At 56.0% G+C, this 14967-nt stretch overlaps 1 protein-coding gene across 1 annotated transcript; it reads left to right on the forward strand.

Annotated features, from left to right (window-relative positions):
• Positions 1 to 1043: 1043 nt before the first annotated feature.
• On the forward strand, positions 1044 to 4881 carry FOXF1 (forkhead box F1). Its single transcript, XM_017543666.2, has 2 exons — positions 1044 to 2079; positions 3393 to 4881. The coding sequence occupies exons 1-2, from the start codon at positions 1104 to 1106 to the stop codon at positions 3551 to 3553; spliced, it is 1137 nt and encodes a 378-aa protein (XP_017399155.2). The 5' UTR covers positions 1044 to 1103; the 3' UTR covers positions 3554 to 4881.
• The last annotated feature ends 10086 nt before the right edge of the window (positions 4882 to 14967 follow it).

Here is a 14967-nt window from a genome sequence, read left to right on the forward strand (position 1 = left end):
TCGCCGCTGGGCCAGCGGGTTCTCACTCGCCCCTATCAGGCCCGCCGCGCCCGAGACAGAGCGGCCGCGACTCGTCCAGCGCTTTCGTTTTCCGCCTATGCTCTGCCCCGGCGGCTGCCCGCCCGCTCGCGCGCCGCTTGGCGAGTCCGAAAAATCCCGGGCGCGGCGCAGTCCTTCCCGGGGCGGGGAGACTGGGTAGGCGGTCCCTCGCGGCAACTTACGCCGGCCGGCCGCGGGGATCCGGAGTCGAGCCGGCTGTGCTAGCGATGGTCACGACCTGGCGGCTGCCGCGCCTGCAATTAGCCACCGGGCTGTGCGCGTCGGGGAAGGCCCCGGCCCAGGGCGCGTTTCCCTCCGCGCCGCCCGGGCAGGGAAGGCGGGGGCCAGCGCGCTCCGGGGCCGAACCGCGGGAGGAGGGCGCCTTAACACTTGCTCGCCAGGTTGGTGGAGGCGGGGCGGATTCCGCTGGCCGCCGCGGGGCGGCGAGAGTGGGGACTCTTTAAGCGCCCACCAACGCGGGGGCCCAAGTGGGCAGAGAGGGAGGGAACTCCGGGAGGGTCTTGCGCCGGCCGGCTAGACGCTGCCCAGCGGAGTTGCAGGGAAGGCGGCCTCGGCCGGAATCTCGGAGCCGAGCGCTGCGGCCGTTGGGGACCAAGGGCTGCTCCCGGCGGGGGCGCACGACCGTAAGCCCTGGAGGCAGTGCCTCCCCCCAAAAAATACCGGCGGGGGTAGCTTCCTCACGGCCTCCGCCCGGGCTGCCCTCGGCCTCAGCTCCTTTCCTAGTGGGAGGGCGAGAGAGAAAGAGGGAGGAGAGAGGTGGGGGAGGCGGGAGTTGAAGAGAGAGGGGCTCTGAGCCAACCGCCGGCGGATCCAGCAGCTCCTCCGGGAGGGCGGGCGGGAGCGCGGGGGCGGGCGCGCCGCGGCTCGCTCGGGAGAAGTGGCCGCCGATGACGGCAGAGGTGCAGCCAGCCCCGCGCGCGCAGCCCCCTCCCCCTCGCCCTCCTCCCCCCCCTCGCCCTCTTCCTCCTCCTCCTCCTCCTCCTCCCGGCCCGTCCGCGGCGCAGAGCAGCGGCGGCAGCGGCGGCGGCGGCAGCAGCCACCCGATGTCTTCCGCGCCCGAGAAGCAGCAGCCACCGCACGGCGGCGGCGGTGGCGGCGGGGGAGGCGGCGCGGCCATGGACCCCGCGTCGTCTGGCCCGTCCAAGGCCAAGAAGACTAATGCCGGCATCCGGCGCCCTGAGAAGCCGCCCTACTCCTACATCGCGCTCATCGTCATGGCCATCCAGAGCTCGCCGACCAAGCGCCTGACGCTCAGCGAGATCTACCAGTTCCTGCAGAGCCGCTTCCCCTTCTTCCGCGGCTCCTACCAGGGCTGGAAGAACTCCGTGCGCCACAACCTCTCGCTCAACGAGTGCTTCATCAAGCTGCCCAAGGGCCTCGGGCGGCCCGGCAAGGGCCACTACTGGACCATCGACCCGGCCAGCGAGTTCATGTTCGAGGAGGGCTCCTTTCGCCGGCGGCCTCGCGGCTTCCGAAGGAAATGCCAGGCGCTCAAGCCCATGTACAGCATGATGAACGGGCTCGGCTTCAACCACCTCCCGGATACCTACGGCTTCCAGGGCTCGGCCGGCGGCCTCTCGTGCCCTCCGAACAGCCTGGCACTGGAGGGCGGCCTGGGCATGATGAACGGCCACTTGCCCGGCAATGTGGACGGCATGGCCCTGCCCAGCCACTCGGTGCCCCACCTGCCCTCCAACGGCGGCCACTCGTACATGGGCAGCTGCGGCGGCACGGCGGCCGGCGAGTACCCACACCACGACAGTTCGGTGCCTGCCTCCCCGCTGCTGCCCACAGGCGCCGGCGGGGTCATGGAGCCGCACGCCGTATACTCCGGCTCTGCAGCGGCCTGGCCGCCCTCCGCCTCTGCGGCGCTCAACAGCGGCGCCTCCTACATCAAGCAGCAGCCCCTGTCCCCCTGTAACCCCGCGGCCAACCCCTTGTCCGGCAGCCTCTCCACGCACTCCCTGGAGCAGCCATATCTGCACCAGAACAGCCACAACGCCCCAGCCGAGCTGCAAGGTGAGTGGGGAAGCAGAGGGCGCCCTGGTCCCTGGGAAGACGAATCTGAGTGGCAGCGAGACCCAGCCGGGATCGATCCCCTCTATCCCAAGGCTGAGGGGAGGCACCAGCTCCCCAGGATGCCTCTTGGCCCCACCTTTCCCCCTTTGAAGAGTCACTAGCGCTCTTGACCCTAGTTTGGGACAATCTGTTTCTCTTTCTGTTCCAACTCCAGCTGCGGGCTGCCCCGAGCCTGACCAGGTAGGCCCTTCCTTAGCAAGAAGTCCCAGACCCAGTGCCCTAAGTCCTTTTGCATCCCTTAAGTCCCCTCACACCTTGGAAAGGTGCTGGTGTGGACCCAGGGCTCCTAGCCCTGGCCAGATGACCCTCCCTCCCTGGTGGTGGCTCTCAGGCTGCCTGGAGAGCTGCCTCTGCTTGGGGTTGGGCAGAGCGGAAGAGTTAGGCCCGAAGCCGAAGCCGAAGCCGAAGCCGTCCGGCCAGCACTCAGAGGCTCAGCCCAAGACTGTCGGGGGACTAGGCCTGGCAGAGCCACAGCTGAGTCTACTGGCATTTTGTGGTGTCGGGGGCAGGGCAGTGCCATGGCCAGGCCCAGGAGGATCAGAGCTGCAAGCCGGGCCATGGGGATTTCTTGTTTCTTAGAATCCAAGTTTTCAGATACCCACACCTCCAGCACCCCTGATACCCCAACAGGCCCAACAAGCAGAAGCATCTGCCAAGGGAGGTGCAGCAGCCTCGCCCCCTGATTCTGCCTCAGCCCTCCCAACAGCTTGCAGGCCCAGCTCTAGAGAGAGCTGGAGTGATTTCACCAGGGCCTGTCCAGGGTCAGCTGTCAGCAGCCGCGGGAGGCAGGAGCCAGGCCTGGAGGACTTAAGCGGCCTCTCCACGGGGGACTCTGCCGCTCCTGGCCCTGTCCTATGGAGAAACCTCTTCTCACCCCTGCTGCTGGCCTGGCGCTGGCCTCTCCTTCCACACAGACATCCAAGCCTGAGGTCGGGAGGTGGCTGCCTTGATGGTGGCCGCCATGGGAGTCAGGGGCCCTTCCTGGAGTCTTCAGGCAGAGCTTGGCCTCCCTCACCACTTCCCTTGTGGCTTCTAGAAGCCCTAGGCCCATGCACCGTGTCCAAGGCTGGATAGGCACACAACAGGCAGGCACTGCCGGGAGGGAGGCCATGGCAAGTGTTCTGGGTTTTTTTTCTGGGGTGCACGGTGGGAATGCCGAGACTCCGGGAACACGGTGGGGAGATGGCTGTGCTCTTCCACCTGAACTCTGGCTTTTCTGCTCCCTCAACCCCTCCTGTCACCTCACCTTGCAGGCATCCCAAGATATCACTCCCAGTCGCCCAGCATGTGTGACCGAAAGGAGTTTGTCTTCTCTTTCAACGCCATGGCGTCCTCTTCCATGCACTCTGCCGGCGGGGGCTCCTACTACCACCAGCAGGTCACCTACCAAGACATCAAGCCTTGTGTGATGTGAGGCTGCTGCTGCAAGCCCTCCTGGTGCAGGCAGGCGGGTCACAGGGACCCTGGACCGGCACAAGAAACTGCTTTATTCTCGAGGTATAACCATCAGCAGAAGAAAAGGGTTCGACCCCTCCCCAGCCGGAATTTTTGGCAAGGAATCCCCAACGCAAAGACACAGCGCTGTGGTTGGCATCTCCTTCCCCACTCCCTCAAAAATGTTAAGAAATGGTAGTGGTGGGTCTGATCGGACTGCAGCCATCGATAATAAACGTTTTTGATCCTGCTGAACCCGGCTGAGACGGTGCTGTGCCGGGGAAAGCCTTCCTCATCCACACAGAAATTCTGCTGAGGTCCCCCTCCTTCCTGGCCAAGGGCAGAAGTCGGGGGAGATTTTTAGAAGAAAGGCAAACATGTGAGACCAATCATTATCAAATACTTTTATTTTTTGGTTGAGTATTTATCTTTTTTTAATTTTTTTTTTTTTTTTGGAAAGAATGTCTTGGACTGTGCAAGTCTCCCTTTAGAGCCGTCTTTTTCGGGGAGCAAGAGGGGACGGATCTCCCTCCGGATCTCCCTCCCCACCTCCATAGTCTCCTCCGTGGACCACAGGTGGATCTTTGTGCGAACAAGTTGCATTTTGGAAGCCACTGTCCGTCTTTGTCTTTAAACAGAAAATTGAAGGAGCCGCGAAGCGAGCGGCCGCCGGGCCTCTGCCTCTGACCCCGTCCATTTCCCTCTTCTTCCTTCGCTTCAGCCTCTTCTGTTATGTTTTGTCTTGAATTTTATTTCCACTTTTTCAGTGGGTATTTTTCTCTCTCTCAACCTCTACGGTAAACTTTCTGGTCCAAGAACGAGCCGAACACAGCGCGATGCAGGGACTGGGACGGCCGGTGACCGCGCGGATTCAGGATTGCGGGCACGCAGAAAGGTTAAGGCACTTTTTAAAATTATAGCAAGGCTCCTGTTTATTTATTCTACTTTCTTTCCCTAATAATCGAAACACCGCATAGGCTCCTCCGTTTATCAGTATTAATGGTGTAACTTTGTTGGCAATATTTGCCGTGTAGAATTTTTTTTAGATATCCATTGTAAATTTGAAACAAAGACAGATCTGTGTAAAAACAAATTTCCATATGTTTTATATAAATATATATATAATATGAAGGACTACCCTTTTTTTTTTTTTAGCATTTCCGCTGCTAGAGTGCAGCATTTGTGACACGTATTTGAAATTTTTAATTTCCTTCTGCACTGTATAAAAGGACCATTTGAGGATGTTTTGCCTTTTGTGTATTTTTTCCTAAAAAAAAAAAACAAAAATAAAAATGTATAACATTTGTACATGGCCTTTAAAATTGTGTCAACTAGAAATAAAATCGCATGAGTATTTTATTGGGATTGGGATTGCAAAATATCTTCCAGACTCCCAAATAAAGAAAAAAACAAAACAGGCTTTGGATCTCTAGGCTTTTAAAAATTTACAATCGGGGTGATTCTGAATACTTTTTTCTTTTTTGGCGAATCCCCCTCTTTTCACTCTTCATTCCACATTGAAGTAAAATCTGGACCAGAGGAACTATTTTTCTTGGCTTCTGTTTTTTAAGAAGAGCCCTCTGCCCCTCTAAATGTCATTGCTTGTTTTAAAGAAATAATCAAACGTTTAAAGAACTCTGTAGTCCTCCTTCCCCTAGGGAACGCCAAGTAAACCATATATGTGCGCGTATACTCTACAGATCTGTGTATGGGTATATGGACATATATGTATATGTGTCCATGTACATAATATATATATTTTTTGCCACTACAAGACCAATGAGAGTTTTACTTTGGGTTTCAGACTTTCTCATTCTCTTATTGTAGCTGTTATAAATCTTCAATCAACTTTAAGGGTATTTTTGTAACTGTTGGTTTTGTCTTGTTTTGGTTTGGTTTTTTGGCGCCTTGTTCTTGGTTTTCCCCAATAGAAAATTGAGTAAAATCTGAATCAGGCAAAAGGGCCTTTGGTGGGCAAAGTGACAGGCATGTTTCCAACCCTGTAACATTTATCTCCTAAGTCACAGTTCCTCCCCTCCGGGGGAAAAATATTTAACGCTTGTGCCTTCCACTGACCACCCTCTTTCTATTCCAATTCCGAGGAGGTGAAAAAACACAGTAAGTCGCATTGTTGGTGCGGCCCTTCCAGACCCCCCGCAGTGTCTTGCGTTGTGGGGTCGTGAGTCTCTGAACCTGGTTCTTCTCACACTTGACGTTTTGGACGTGGGGGTAATTTCTCCGGTGCTCTGTTACATCAAAATTATCAATAAACTAGCGTGGGCAATTGATGTCCCTAACTAACAGCTGTCTATAAAATCGAGATAAAGGGAACAGGAAAAGGTCGGCGACTCCATCCCTTGGGGTCTCTGGCAGGCCGAAGTGTCAGACTAGGCTCTGCTGGGCGCACACGCCTGGCCCCGCGCTCCTTCTCTGCACCCTCCGCCTCTCACTAGAGCCGGGAAACCCAGTGCAGAGAAGATTCCCTCGGCCTCCTAGCGCGGGAACGCTGCTCCACCGTCCGGTCTGCCTCGCAGGATAGAGGAGCTAGGGACCCTTCCTCTCTCCCACAGAGGCTGCGGCCCAGTTAGGACAGAGGCTCCGGGGAAGTGGGGCTGATTTGGAGAAGCCCAACTGCCCGCTCCCAGGTTGTCTTCTGCGGAGTCTCCAGTCCCTGCACGCACTCACTTGGCGCCCTGGCGCGCCAGAGTCCCCCATGCGCCTGGTTGTGTGTGGCTTTGGTGCCGCTGGACTAGGGTCCTGGGGGACGGCAAAGCCCGGTTTCCTGTTGGTCTCCTTGCCTTCGCTTAAGGGGGATCTCCCAGCGCACCCGTGTCCAGGTCTAGCGGAGCGGGAGGCTTGTGGAGATCTAGAAGGCTTGTGCAGGAAAACTGGCCCAGACTGCCCGGGGACCGTGATCGGCCTCGGTCTTCCGGCCTGACTTGAGGCCTGGGAATGAGAGGGAAAGTCCAGCCTTCCCGCAAGGAGATCCTGGCTCCAGGCAAGCCCGGAAGGGCCAGATAACTTAGGCGAAACTGCCTCTGCACCCGAGTCCGAGGTTTCGCACCGTCGCGGCTGCAGCGCCGAGACTGCGCTCGGCTGGGTTATCTCCCTCCCGGTCCACTGAGTGCTGGGCTCGCACAGGGGTCGTGGGTGAAGCTCCCACCGCTGAGCGATGCCACAAAAGCGTGCCCACTATGTGCAAGTCACAAGCTTAAAAAGCAAAGGGTTCCTGAGTTTGGTGCGAAATTATGCTCCGTGCGTGCGTAAAGGACCCCTAAGGATCCACTAGCACAGAGGCGCCCTATGTAGAATAAATTCATAATAGCTCGGTATGATCTTAGGGGTTTTTGTCCTGGAATAACATAGAATTAATTCACAATTTCTTCATATATTTTAAGAGTTTTGCGCTGAAACAGGGAAGCCAAGATGCCTGTTGACGTGAAATCCCCGCTGTAATAAAGCCCCGGAACAGAGGTAGGAGCCGCTCGCCGCAGGCTTCTGCGGGTGGATTACACGTTTGCGGACGCCTTGGTTCCCGCGAAGGGCCGACGCCCTGGACGCACCCGAGCCTCAGCAGCTTTCCCGTTGCAGCCCCAGGGAGTAGAAGCGCCTGGGCGCGGCCTCCGAACTCCTCAGCCCCAGGCAAACGGGATTTAGCCTCCTAGAGTTCACCCCCAGGGCCAGGACAGGCGAGCAGCGTCAGTCGCCTGGCAGGAAGGCGCCTGGGGTGTGAGCTTCTGATGCGGTGGCGCCTGGGCCACCGAGGTGTGCACTTTCTATTCTCTTTTCTCTTTGGGGCCGGAGGGGGTTACTAGCCACAACGGCGTGGCTTCAGGCCTCCCAGCCACCCACCAGCAGGCGGCTTTTGCTCAAAGCAGTGGCAAGAGGAGCTAGGGCTCCTGCTCTGCGGCCACCCCAGCCTGGGTAAGCCAAGTCACCTCTGAGCCTCGGTTTCCTGATCTTTATAGTACAGCCCTGGTGGACCTATGGGCGCCAGGGTTAATAAGGCAGATGCTTCTAAGGAGTCAAGGGGTGGCCTGGTTCCTTGGTACCCAGAAAGGAGTGGCTAGTCAGACCCGGCTTTTCTCTCCTGCACATCTCTTGGGGTCAGTGTGGAGCGGTGGTGGTGTGTGTGTCTGCTTGTGAGGGGTGTGGAAACCATAAGAGGTGCAAAAATCCATATTTTACAAAGTCCTCTGCTCAGGGACTTCTGATCCCAGTGTGGAGACAGCTAAATTCCCATCTTCACGGACTTTCCCTCTCTTCCCAGGGAGAAGCAAGATGGCTCACAATGCTGAGAGAATTTTCACAGTGGGTTAGGGCTTGAGGCGCCAACATAAACCAGCCACCAGAATATCCCCCAACCTCACTGACCCTCCTAGCCCTGCTGAGAGTCCTGTGGATGGCCCCGTGGGGTAGAGGGAGGTCAGGGGCCCCCTGAGCCCAGTGGCTTCACCTCTGATGGTAACTATCAGAGTTCAGCCCAGATATCACCCTCATCAGACATATTTGGGGTGTCTGTTTAAATTGCAGATTTGAGGGGTCCCTGACAGCTCCTGGTTAGAATCTCTGGAGGGAGACCCAGGGGTCCACGGGGTTCTCAGGTAGCCAGGCGGTACTGGTGAGCACTAGTTTGGGTCTCTTCTCTCACAGTGGCCAAGGCTGCTATGAGTGGCCTCTGCTGCCCCCTCTTGCCCGCCTGCCGGATCAGGCCCCCGTGTCTTTGCAGCAGCTGGTTGGGAGAACTTGGAGGCCAGGCAAACAGGCATCATGGCCACATTTGCAGGCATACCACATGCACGCCGGACCGGAGCAGGCGTTCTTCCCACGCAGGCATCTCAGTCTACCCCAGACCACCCTCGCTCGCTCCTGGCCAAGCTTTGTCCTTGTTACTCTACAGACACTGCAGAGTAACAAGGGCAGGGCTTATTACTTTCGGAGGCAGACACTGAGCTCAGGGAGGGTCAGTGTCTGCTCCAGACACGGTTGGTAGGACGTGGAATTTGGACTCAGACCAGTACTTTCTGACCCTAAAGCCTGTTTCCCTCACCATTACACTACATAGCTCCTGGATACCCCTTTGCCTCCATCCAAAAGGCCTTGTGGAAAAAGGAAAGTTGACGCGGGGTACATGATTTAGCCTCTGCTGGCTTCCAGCCTCCAGAGGAGGGGCAGCAATGGGCAGGACCACGGGAGCTCGGGGGCTCCAAACACATGCTCTCACACCCCCTCTTGCCTTCCAGCTGAGCTAGGAGGACGCCTGCAGGCAGGGCAGGGAGCTGGCCCAGCAGCCAGCCACAACTTACCCTCTCAGAGCTCCAACTGTGATTCATGGGTTCCACCATGGCCTGCCGTGGAAGCTTCCTTTGCTTCATGGGGTCCCCTTAGACCAGCAGAGAAAAACTTCAGATGAAAATGGGTGCTCAAGGTGAGAAAGGCTGGCCACACAGCACCGTGGCCACCTCCACACTCTGCGTATGCAAACTTCTGGGCACCAATACCTCAGCATTCTGGACTCTGCTTAAGTAGAAAGGCCCTTTGCCGGTGTCTGAGCCCTGAGGCATGTTCTGGGCCATGTGGCCGGCAGGGTGGGACAGCAAGGGAGGGAGTCACATCCATCCAGGAAGGGACGCTGACTTGTTGTGGGGCCGAGACAAAACCTAGGCCTTTGACAATTCTATACCTTCATGTGCTTTGGGGGTGGACAGGGGCAGAGTGCCTGCAAGCATGAAACATCACGGGAGTGAGGCGTCTCTGAGCCAACTCTGGCTAGAAGGCTGTCCGATTCCAAAGTGTTCATTGCTCAATTAAACTCTTAAACATCGTCAGCATGAAACGACAGACAGAGGGGAACTCTCGTGGAGCTATAGATTTGTGATGGACATGGTGACATACACCTGTCATTACAGACAGACCAGCCAGTCCCCCGTTGCCCCAGTCCCCTGGCAGGGAGCACGTGGTGGTTGCATAGTGGCTGGCATTGAGGTGGGAAAGTGTGTGGTCCTTTTAGGAGCAGATGCCCAAGCCATACGATGCCCAGCAGCTGAATACACAAGGTCATGTCCTATGGGACCATCTGGCTGCTACCAGCGTCAGGACACCTGAAGTCATGTGGACACCATGAAGAGACAAGGACACCAAGGCCAGGACGACCACAAATGTCCTGCGCAGACTCAGAAAGCTGGCCAGATGCAGCGTCTGCAGGGTCCCTGTGGTGGTCCTTCTCTCACCCTACAGCGCAGGACACTTGCTGGAGACAGCCAAGAGGAAGAGCAGGCAGGGTCGCTGGGGCAGGTGCAGGCGTCCTCTCTGGCTTATTTTGGACAATGTTCTATGCCCGTGGCCTGGCAGCTTAGGGAAGAGCAGTGCCACACACAGGGGTCTTCAAAGTGCTGTAGTGCTGTGACCAGCCACTGCAGTCATCTTATGGGAACCGGCGCCAGCACACCGGAAGCAAGCAGGGACCCCCCTGTGACCCCGACTCCATGTTCCTCAGCAGGTCTGGGTTTGGGACAGGGGAAGTGTGCTGAGTCTGCAAACGTCCCTGGAAGAGGACAGAAACATTTCTGTTTTGGATACTTCCCCGCAAACATGTCGTAGATCAATCAGTGCATGACGTTTCCGTGAGGCAGGAAGCACTGGCCGGTCCTGGCTTTCTGCCATGATCCTCCGCAGGGTCACCAGCTTGGGTGAGCAAAAATTCTTCACTTATTTTTAAGCATTACAGCAATGAAGCTTAAATAAGTGAATACTTGCCTCACTGCAGTCTCCGCCGTCTCTGTCCAGGTACAGAAGCCTCCCAAAGCATTGATGTGAGAGGCTTACATAAGTGAAGCAGCCTTTATGCAAGCTTATCACCTTAAATGAGCTGCACCCTCGGCAAAGTGGGCAGGGCAAGGGGAGGCAGGCAGGGGAGGATGGGTGAGGCCACAGCAAACATGGTCTACGGGGACAGGAGGACAGCTGTACCAGCTCACTTACCAGGGGCCCTCACCGCGATGCCCACCCCAGAGAGAGAGCTCAGGGTCAAAGACCCCCTTGGGAAACAAAAGAGGAAGCCCAGGGCACCAGGGTCCTTCCTGCAGCGCAGCTTGTGACCCGCCCCAGGGATTTTTGCGCTCGGCTGTTTTTCTGCAAGGAGGCAGCGCCACCTGCCGTCCACTCCGCGCAGATGCTGTTGGGGGCCTAAAAATTAGTCTCATCAGGAAAATTGATCTCCCCAGGCTGGGCAGCCGCGGATGCGAAGAATAAACCTGATTACCCTGTTTCAGACCCTTTGACCTCTGTTAATGGGTAACTGACTTTTTTTTTTTTTTTTTGGTCAGGGGGTCAGTTACTGTAGTCTTTTTCTAACTACACAAATGATGTGGCTTATTCCAAATTTAAAAAAATAATAAAACTTTAGAAAAGTGATACAAAGAAGTAAAACTGACTCCCAACCCCATTCTTGTTGGCCGCAGGTCTCCCTGCACACTTAGAGACCCCGTGGTTCCAGGAGGAGCAGATAAAGGATATAGTTAGTGGATCAGACCACTGGAGTCGGAGGGCCTGGGTTAGAGTCCCAACTCCACCGCTTCTTAACTTTGTGCGCTAGCACAGGTGTCTCTCTTCTGCTCGCCGCGGCTTCCCCATCTGTACACTGGGGATAATGGTCAGAGCAGGCCCCCACAGCATTGCTGTGAGGGTTAAATCAGTGAATGATCTGTGAAGAGCTTACAGTGAAGAAACTAGGCACAGAGAGGGCAAGCACTTCGAGGCCACACAGCCAGGACACGGTGCAAACCCTGGTGTGCCTGGCTCCACACGGCACTCTTCAACCACTAAATGAGCTCTCTGTTCTGACAAGCTGTGGTGGCTTCGAGTTACCCCTGAGGCCCTGCTTGTGGTGAGGAGATGAACGCTTGGCGTTTGTAAGGAGCACAGCCTTCCCCCACCCAGCAGGGAGGGGCTTGGTGCCAAGGCCGACTCTGCTGTGAGACCCTAGGGAGTCACAGAGCCTCTCTGAGACACACCTTTCCATCTGGAAAATGGAAACAGTAGTACATGCTTCCTGGGACTCTTCTAAGGCTTAAGTGAGCTAATTTGCCCTCCAACGTGGGTGGGGATGTTTAATTTGCTCACAATTCAGCACTCAAGGGCCTGGGCTCATTGTTGCTAAACCATCTGGAGTGCCAAATGCCCACACCACGCGGTCACACATCAGCTCCATTCCGACCTTTGCAATTTATGGACATACATCTCTGCTTATGGGAAAAAGTGTCCAGATGGTCTCCAGTAAAAACACAGGATGACCACTGAGATTGGCAGAGTCAAGGGGACTTGCTGCGGCAGTGGGTGGCAGGGAGAGGGGGACAGAAGAGGGGCTCCCAGATCCCCTGAACCTGCATCTCTGAAATGCACCAGGAAACAAGCTGCCAATACTCTATGCCTCAATTTCTCCATCTACATATGCAATCAAATACGGGGCTATTTCCAGCAACAGGACAAGGCCTGTGTGGGGCTGTTGCATGGTGGGCTGGCCACAAGTGTGGATCCGTTTTTTTTTGCTCGGCTGTTTTTCTGCAAGGAGGCAGCGCCACCTGCTGTCCACTTCGCGCAGATGCTGTTGGGGCCTAAACATCGGTCTCATCAGGGATATTGAGTTGAAAAGACAGGGACTCCCGGGGGCCTCTGACCGAGCAGCCCTGGGCCCCAGCGCGGCGCCTCTGCCCTGTGCACCGTGTGATCCGGTGGAAGCCGCCCACCCCTCCACAGGGCCCTGCTTTTCTAGAAAACACCCCTGGGTTTGTCTGCCTATTCCTACCTCAGGTGGCAAGCAGGGGACAATCCCCAGCGAAGGCGGGCATGGGGGCATTGCTGGCTCAATGTGGTCAGCTGCCGTGGCAGTCTGCGCTTCTCTCTCTGCACACGAGGGCACGGTGGGCACACGGACTCCTCTCCGCAGTTCAGTTACCTTGGCTGCGAAGTAGGCCTCTGAAAAGTGACTGCAAGGATTATGTGAAATGTGTATGCAGTTAATATCTTGAATAATATATTTTATACATACACACATCATATACTTTACACATCTATACAGGGAGCAGGATGGAGGGAAGTGGGCTTGGCAAGCCTCAGGTGGTTATTTTAGCTGGGGGGAGGGGCTGTGAGAATGAAAATTCTGGAAACTGAGTCAGCTGCAAGCCAGGTGCTTCCTGAAGGCCTGTGGGGGAGGATACTGCCAGGCCACCCCAGGAGGACGGGAAGAGAGGATGGGAGGGAGCCTTCATCTTTGCTCCTTTGGTAAAAGGCAGAAAGCTTTGCATCTGTCCATGTCAGCAGGTAATGGGCCTTAACACGTTGTGGAAGTCACTGCGGCTCAGCCAGCAAGAGCGGGGCACAGGGATCACTACTGATGTCTGCTGCGGGTGCCAGAGGGGCCCATATGTTCACGCTAAATTGGCCACCATGCCTACACCTGGATTTTACTGCCTTTTAAACGTTGCTCACATCTGACATTTCATCCTCCCCACCAGCGTTCTGCTAAAATGTAAGTCTTCATGGTGATCTCTGCACTGGCCCTTTCCTGGTGATTCTGACAGACTGCTGTTCTCTGCCTTTCTTATTTGCTGTGCTGTGTCTCCATCCATTTCTTTCTCTATGTGGGTGTCTGAGGTGAGGTATGCGGGGGCCACTGGCTGAGAGCTAGCGGGGACAAAAATGCCCAGAGGACACTTCCCCTGAGTGCAGGGGGCAGCTGCTGCCAGAGCTGAGGGGCTGCAGTGGGCTGCGAGGATGGGCGCCAGCTTTGCCCATCTGGCTGGTTGAGAAAGAAGTAATGAGACAGGCAGGCACAGCTCTGGGGGCAGAGAGTCTGGGGCCCAAGTCTTAGCTTTACCCCGGCTTAGGTCTGGGGCCCTGACAAGTCCCTCAGGCCTCCTGAGCACAGCCGTGTCCTTTTGCCACAGTCACAGAATCCTTTTCCAAAGGCTGAGCGGGCCCCGCCTGGGACATGTGGCCCTGCCAGCAAGAAGGGCAGAGGCAGCCGAGCACCAGGGTCCTTCCTCCAGCGCAGCTTGTGACCCGCCCCAGCGATTTTTGCGCTCGGCTGTTTTTCTGCAAGGAGGCAGCGCCACCTGCTGTCCACTTGGCGCAGATGCTGTTGGGGGCCTTAAAATCTGTTTCTGGAAAACTGATCTCCCCAGACTGCACAGCAGCGGATGAGGAATTACCCTGATTACCCTATTTCAGGCCCTGGGGTCAGCAGCCAGGTGTGTCCCAGCTGTTTTCCTGAGCAGTGTGGTGGGATTGCAGAGAGGAGCCATTAAAGGTGGAAGAGAAATGAAGCCAGGGGTTTGGGCTTCCTCCTAAAGCTGAGAATGCTTTTCCAGAAGCTAGAACCAGGCTGTTGTATGCTTGGGCAGGTCACCTTTACTGGGCTTAGCTCTGCCAGAGCTGGCTGTGGGACCAGGCAGGGGCAAAGTCACTTCCTCCTTTAGCATCTCAGTTTTTTCACTGGCAAAACTGGAGAGAGCATTTTTCCTCCCTACAGAGTTGAGAGGGTGTGCTGGGGGCTGCTTACCCAGCCTGTGGAGCCAGACTCAAGAACAGGCGTATTTGCCTGTGCAAGTGGAACATGAAGCCTTCACCCTGAGCATTCTAGAAATTGCTTTCAGGAGTAGGAGACAAAGGTTATAAAATGTTTTTATCCTATTGTTCCAAAAATGATTTAAGTCATACTAAAAAAAGAAAAAAACTCACTTATGCATAATGGCAAACATTAGAAAAGATGCCACGGAAATCCCAGTGGTGCTTTAGTGAAGGTGGTCTGACGATTCTGCTGCTGCTGCTGCCGCCGCCTTCTGGCCGGCCCACACTGCTGGCTCCGAGTCCTCCTGCAGCACAGAGGGGGCCCTATGCGAACATCAGTTTCAACAAACTGCAGGACTAGACGTGTCAAACACGTTGAAGAACAGGTTTCAGGGGTGCTTATTCCATCACCCATCACTTCTCTGTTACATTACTGAGAAACGATTAGGAACTACTTACATCACTCAGACTTGACTTCACATGGAAACCACGTGTGAAAAAACCACACAAATGTTAATACAGGCTCCTGGAACACCAGCACCTGTGTGACAGCCCTCCGCTCACCTGAGGGGTGGAGTCACGGTAAGAAGACCCTGGGGTCCGCAGCCGGGTGTGTCCCATGTTTTCCTGAGCAGCGTGGTGGGACTGCAGGGTGGAGCCATGAAAGGTGGAAGCCAGGGGTTTGGGCTTCCTCCTGAAGCTGAGAATGCTTTTCCAGAAGCTAGAAACAAGCTGTTCTACGCACTTCTTCCTTTTTAGTATTAATTGAAGCAAGAACTGTCCCCACAGGCCTCCCTGGAAGGACAGGACAGTGAAAGGTGTGCAGGC

The sequence above is a fragment of the Cebus imitator genome, unplaced genomic scaffold (assembly GCF_001604975.1).
Source record: "Cebus imitator isolate Cc_AM_T3 unplaced genomic scaffold, Cebus_imitator-1.0 Scaffold159, whole genome shotgun sequence".
Classification (NCBI taxonomy): Eukaryota; Metazoa; Chordata; class Mammalia; order Primates; family Cebidae; genus Cebus; species Cebus imitator.